General features: G+C 41.6%; 1 protein-coding gene across 1 annotated transcript; it reads left to right on the top strand.

Annotated features, from left to right (window-relative positions):
• The first annotated feature begins 351 nt into the window (after window positions 1-351).
• LOC140327406 (uncharacterized) lies at window positions 352-1,683 on the top strand. The gene is given in 2 exon segments (XM_072406793.1): window positions 352-586; window positions 1,040-1,683. Coding segments are annotated over 2 exon segments (879 nt in total).
• The last annotated feature ends 5,646 nt before the right edge of the window (window positions 1,684-7,329 follow it).

Below are 7,329 nucleotides of genomic sequence, written 5' to 3'. Positions count from 1 at the left end.
CATGAGAACCATGGAGGCACAGTTCGGAGTGTAGCTTTCCCTGTTCAAAAACACAAATGCAAAAGAAAAAAAATTAAACCAAAGTTAAGAGGGCCTGTCATAAGATCTAAATCCATTGTTGAAGTCACTGTTAATGGGCATACTATTCTGGCTTTGTTTGACTCCGGATCTCAGGTCACACTTATTTACCATTCCTTTTAGGAAAAATATTTGAGCAGTGTACCCCTTCAATCTACAGAACAGATGGAGCTGTGGGGCTTGAACTCTGAGTCTTACCCTGTTGATGGAAGGTTACAGGTGATTGTGTCTGTCCCTAGCTTACAGAATAGGGGTGTTACTTCTATGGAAATCATGGCTTTGGTCTGTCCAGACACTAGAGAAGCCTGTGCAGCACTCGTGATATTGGGTACCAACTGCCAGGCAGTTCATGGTGCTTTTCAGAAGTTTCTTGAAGGAGATAGAGCTGTTTTCTCTCGTCAAAGTGAGATGCCCTCCGACCTTAAAGAGCTCTGCAATGTCCTCTCGATTAGCTATCAGCATGGTGTGGTGTACCACATCGGTGAAAACCCAGTGGAGATTCCACCAGGTGGAGAAAGAGTCTCGAGGGTAGCCTCCAGCATTGCCCCAGAACTGCTTGGGGATGGGAGTTATGTCCTCATGAAAAGAAAGAAACACCTGAAGAAATACCAACCAAAGAAGAATAGATGGTGATCCCTGAGAGAAAGGATTGGAGATCCCGAGTGGAGTTATCCACAGTTGTGACTGTGAGAAATTGTTCCCCTCTTCCTGTTGTGATTGGTCCCCACCAAGATGTGGCAAACTGCTATCCTGTGTTTGGTGTGAACCCATATGTTGAAGTGTACAGAGCTCAAGTCAGAGACACCCTCTTCCTTCAAGTTTGATTTGAGTGATCCTAACTTACCAGAAACCTGGAACAAGAAACTGACAGAGCGGCTGTCTGATTTGCTAGAAGTGTTCTCTACAGATGAAATAGATGTGGGCTGTGCTAAGTGTGCCTAATACACTTTTCGACTTACAGATGCTACTCCTTTCCGAGAGAGACCCCGGAGGGTAGCACCAAAGGATGTTGATGAATTAAGACAGACCTTACACCAGATAAAATCCCAAGGAATCATAATAGACAGTAAAAGTCCTTATGTCGCTCCCATTGTGGTGGTAAGAAAGAAACGTGGATCAATCCGCCTATGTGTAGATTACCGCACCCTGAATCGGAGAACCATAACAGACCAGTATACTCTGCCTAGAATTGAGGAGGCTCTTGAGGCCCTAAATGGAAACCGTTGGTTCACTGTGTTGGATTTATGGTCAGGGTACTATCAGGTTCCCATGGCACTTGAAGGCCAAGAGAAGACAGCCTTTATATGTCATTTGGGCTTCTATCAATTTACTTGCATGCCACAAAGCATAAGAGATGCCCCCGCCACTTTCCAAACTTTGATGGAGAAAGTTATGGGTGATCTTGTGATCAGGGAACAGTGAGTTTAATGCAAGCTGCATGATGACATCATTGTTTTTGGGGCTACATTGGAAGAGAATGAGGAACGGCTCATTAGAGTGCTACAACGTCTCAAAGAAGAGCGTCTGAAGCTGTCAGTTGACAAGTGCAAGTTCTGTAGGTCATCAGTCACCTATGTAGGCCACATTGTTTCAGCTGAAGGGTAGCCGTGGTAAACTGGCCTTGACCTCAGAATGTTACAGAGCTATGTTCTTTTCTTGGATTTTGTGGCTACTACCGTCGATTTGTAGAGGGATATTCCAAAACAGCCAAAGTGCTACATGACCTGTTGAAAAATTTTGTGGATGGTCAAGAGAAACAAAAGAGGTCCTCCAAATGTCCCTTTGGAGATAGCTGGACACCTGCGTGTGAAGAGGCCTTTACTCAACTGAAGAAAAAGTTGACCGAAGCACCAGTATTGGCGTACGCTGATGCTGGGAAGCCCTATGTGCTTCATGTTGATGCTAGCTTTGAAGGACTAGGTGGTGTGTTTCACCAAGAATATCCAACTGGACCACTCCTGAGAGACTGGGAGAAGTTTAAGATAGACAAGGGTATGCTCTATTGTGTGGTTCTGTTTCATGACCATCCTGAAAGACGTCAACTGGTTCTTCCCTATTGTTTTTGGAAGATGGTCTTCCGAAGTCTACATGATGATTATGGTCACCTTGGTCCTGAGAAGACTTATGGCTTGGTGCAAGACCGATTCTACTGGCCCAGGATGAGAGAAACCATGACAAGTCCTTGCAGATGCTGCATCAGATGCGTACAGAGGAAAGCACTGCCAACTAGAGCTGCTCCAATGAGACATTTACAGAGTTCAGGTCCCATGGATTTAGTCTGCATAGATTTTCTTTGCATTTGAAATTGATTTAAGAGGAATTGAAAATGTACTGGTGGTGGCTGACCACTTTACTCGATATGGCCAAGCCTTTTCTACTAAGGATTAAAAGGCAGTTACAGTAAGTAAGTAGTCTGGGAAAAGTATTTTATCCATTCTGGCCTACCCCATCGGGTGCATTCTGATCAAGGGAGAGACTTTGAAAGCAAGTTGATTAAGGAGTTACTTCAGCTGCTGAACATCCATAAAAGCCGAACCACACCTTATCACCCTGAAGGTGATGCCCTTCCTGAAAGATTTACCAGAACATTACTGGACATGTTGGGTACATTACAAGTTGATGATAAGTGTGCCTGGAGCCGTAAGGTCCATGCTTAAAACAGTACAAGACATGAGAGTACAGGATTTTCTCCTTACATTTGGTGTTTGGAAGAAAACCCTGATTACCTATTGACCTTTTGTTAGGAGTTTCTACTGACGGGGTGAGCAACATCAGCCATTATCAGTATGTGTCCTGTCTGAAAGATGCCCTCAAACCCACTTACTGTTTAGCTAAAGAGAATGCAGCCAAGATAAATAAGGGAAACAAAAGACGATATGATCTTCCTGTTAGATTCGGTGACTTGAACCCAGGTGACCGAGTTCTTCTACAAAATCTTGGAGCCTTTGGAAAGCATAAACTGGCTGACAGATGGCAATAGGACATTTATACAGTGGTGGAAAAATTACCTTGGATTCCAGTATACAAAATTAAGGGACCAGAAGGAAGAGTCAAAGCTTGGCGCAGGAATTCTAGATCTCAAGAGTTTGTGCCTACGTCAGTGAGTACACCCAGTCAGACACATACAGGCTGATTCATCAAGCCAAATCGGAAGCTTGATGCGCGGGCGTATTCGCAATCCGGAATGAGAGCCCTAAAATCTATTTATCAACCAAATCTGAGGGGCACTCGTGCAGAAGTCATCTCCGATGGATATGCACAGCCCCGGCAGTTTCACACTGGGCAGCTTGCATTAAACTCACTGTTCCCCTAAAAAAGCATTCTTTCTAATGGCACACATAATACCCTTAGCCCTAAAAAATGTTGGTGCTGTTCAAATGTTCAAAATATCTATATGAGTTAAGAAATAAGCATATTTTAAAATGACTTATTTCTTTCCTGTTAAGCAAGAGTTAACTGAGTTCAGCTCCTCTACATAGGCGCCTGTCTAAACGCTTACGATGTCTGATGGAGGAGCCGCCTGGGGGTAAATATTGCGACTTTCCACAGGCTAAACCTCGGCTTTGTCATCGGACTAGATTTTCCCACAAAAGTCACAAGCACACACAGGTTCTTGTTTGCTTCTATAGATATATATGTATATGTGTGTGTATGTATATATTTATATATATATATATATATATATATATATATATTGTGACACCAAGGCAGGATTGGAGGTGGAAGAGAGATATATTTGCCCAGGATTCCTCTTTTATGTGAGGTATATTTGCCCAAGTTTCCCCTCCTGTATGAAGTAGCAGGTGGAAGACTCTCACCTGTGAGATAATTAATGAAGAAACACTGAGGGTGGGGATATGACACAGAGCCAGGAGCTCAGTCAGGAGCCTAATTTGGAGAGACACTGACAGGGGTCTGTGCAGGCTCAGTGTAACTTTGAGAGACTGTGGACTGTGTGGGGGAGCTCTGTTTGGAGGCGCAGACAGTGGGTCTGTGAGGAGCTCTTTGCCTGGGGACACAGAAAGTTGGTCTGGGTGAATGAACGGAAACCTGAGTAAAAGGTTGCGGATAGCTTTGTTTGGAGCTGACAGGGAGAAGCCCTCCAGCTGATAGACAGGAACATTGGATGTATAGTAAGTGCCGGACAGGCAAGGTTTTTTTTTTGCTATTTTTGTTATTTTAGCTGCAACTTTTAAATAAACCTGACTACAAGTCAGCTTAACACTTAAACTTCAGTGTGTGATCTGAGCTGGATGAATCAGACAAGTGTCCTTTGACCCCAGCAAAGGCAATCCTGAGCTTAACCCCTCACAATATATATATAAATATATATTTAATTATTGTAGTATATAATTATATATGTATTTAAAACTCTTTCAATACCTCACAGTACATATCTTGTCTTTACTGTTTCCCCCTTCACCCTCTCTCCTTCTTTTTTCACCTATTCACCTATTCTATTCCTTCGTGTCCACCTATTCTATTCTCCTATCAGTTCTCATATCAGCTAACAGGATTGAATATCAATAAAAACTTCCCCCTTACATCCAGATACTCCATCCTTCTTAATAAGTAAGTCATCCGGATCCATAATTATCTGTTAGATCAATTATTATTTCTAAAAAAAACATATATATATATATATAATTATTGACTTTTGTGTATAACATCTAGCTAATGTATTCTTTCTTTTGTATACTGTGACTGTATTGGACTCAATAGATTACAATCTCAAACTATCCCCTGACGAAGCCTAATAGTGAAACGAGTTGGAAATTTGAGAGTTTTGACATTGCATACTAATTTGACCTTTTATGATCGTATAACACCACTAACTTTGTTGTTGTTTAATTATGTTTGTTGAATAGTGTTCAGTTGAACTCTGTCAGAAGTAAAGTTTGAACATAGCACATTAAATAATTCAATATCTTTCACCTTGCCTTTTAAAGCCTTTTCTTTTATTCTTCCCTCCTAATATCTCACACATTTTTCACATTGGATTCAAATAAAATGAATAATGCGTAAAAGGTTATTCACACATACCTTAATTCAATTCAATAATTTATATTTTCTTTTTAGGACAGCGCACTTTTATTGTTGTTGACCCAGATAATGCTTCATATGCCTAAAAAAATCTACTTGTCCACCTGTACTGTACTGTACTTGCCAATGTTACCAGCAGTTTATAGCTGTGAAAACAGAACCCCTTATCAATAGTTGTAAACACTGTTCTTTCATCAATACAATGTAAAAAAATATTATTGTTAACTTGCATTCACTGTTTTATTTATCTGCAGGTGGGACAGGTAAAGGTGATGTAGATTTGAACAGCTCTACCAGTAAAATTTATGTAAAATTTTAAGTATAAGTAAAACTTGGTCTTATTTACCTCTAATTAAAGCTATGATAACTTTATTTTTATTTTTTTTACAGTTTTTTTTCTATTTTAATTAGTTTTGTTTCTTGACTGTTTAGTGTCATATAACAAAATGCACAAAGTTGAAAAAATGCCTATTAAAAGAACAAAATAAAAAAAAATACTGAATATTATATACAATATGTCAAATAAAATGTAGCCTTTTAATTTACAGTAACACTATCGATTTTATAAAACAATTTTTTATTTTTCAGGACAACATCACCAATATTACCAAAGCCTTGTTCATAAAAAAACATATATTGTACTTTGTTCACCTATCTAATGGCCCCTTTTGGACGGCTGCCTGCAGCTCACCCACATACCACAACGAAATTACTCCATACGAGAAGACAACACTTTATCTTCCCCTGCTGGATGGATCACTGTCATTTACTTCTACTGTAATCCACACGGGTGTGGACCCACTGTGCCACTGACTGGGTTTGCTTCGGAGGGGCGTAACTGAGCCGCTACCTGGTCTTCACGAGAGCCTCTGATGATGAGGATAGGCTTGGGCCGCAGGGTAGCTGCCAGGTGCCACTCCAGAGCGACCCCCAGGTCAGTGGCACCTGACCAGAGGGGTCAGGGTACTCGGTGCAAGCACTGAGGGGGTTTGCGTGGCCAAGAGGGCGGTGGCAATCAGACAAAGTCCAAAAACAAGATCCGAGGTCAGGGTCAGGCGGCAATCAGGCAAAAGTCCAAGGGTAAAAGTAAACAAGGTCCGATACACAGCAAAGCAAACAGAGGAAGCACCTTTGCACTAGGAGTTTAGACAAGCTAAACCTTTAGATTGCTCAGGCAACTTCCTGTAGTGGGAAGTGCCTTTAAATACTAGCAGAGATCCAGCCATAGGCTGTAGAAACAGAGGGCGTGTATGTGTTGCCTCATAGATGAAGAGAGACACACCCACGCCAGCTCAAACACCAGTGCAAGTCTCCAGCAGGAAGGAAACCCTGGCATGGAACACAGGTGCTGGGGTTACTCTACCTGAAAGATAGGACCCGGCGCCCGTGCCTGCAATTAGGAGCAGTGGCACCGGCACGACCCGCAGGGCTAACATCTACTAAGACAGACAAAGATGTCATAATCATTGTGCATATGAAAGTCCCAGAATAAACATTTCAAGCTTCTATCACACCAATCACTCCACTCGGACATCTGGCAATTTGGTATAACAAGACTCCTAATGCAGTAAAAAACCCCAGCAATAATACTAAGTCTCCCCTTACCCCTGAGGAAGCCCAGTGCAGCCGAAACGCTTTGGGTGGGACACCTTACCGCCATCGCTAACCTAGTATGATACTAAACTATATTGCTATTTTTTGCAAAACTAGTGGGTATATGTTAGCCTAGGATTCATTTATAGGAGACACAGCTCTTAATCTTTTAAAATATGTTGTTGGAACAATAACACTTTGTGTTTTTAAGTTTAACTCTGGTTGCCCTTCAAAAGCCTGGCCTTCCCTCCCTCCTCTTCTTCTCTTTCTCCCACAGATATGTAATACACTATATGTAATCACAGGCTGGGCAAATAGGAGTCCACTCCTCTTTGATTATCCATTGGGGCTTTTCTTTCGGGTGGAACAAACTAACAAACACCTATCTAATGCATATATTCCTGCTCCAATGGATGCACTTTTTTACCACCAAAGAGGAATAATGGCAGCCCATGTAACCACATCTTTGTTGATAGCTTTCCCCCTCAACACAGAGGTAAATACAGGATAAAACAACAGCTTCTTATTAATGCCCAACGTCTAGATTGCCTATTATTTCTTTCCCTGTGCTCTTATATTACTTCGTACTACTACGGGAGAGTTGAATCAGAGCAA

This window comes from Pyxicephalus adspersus, chromosome 3, assembly GCF_032062135.1.
Source record: "Pyxicephalus adspersus chromosome 3, UCB_Pads_2.0, whole genome shotgun sequence".
Taxonomy (NCBI): Eukaryota; Metazoa; Chordata; class Amphibia; order Anura; family Pyxicephalidae; genus Pyxicephalus; species Pyxicephalus adspersus.
Note: the sequence above shows the minus strand (reverse complement) of the source record. Positions and strands in the feature narration are given on the sequence as shown.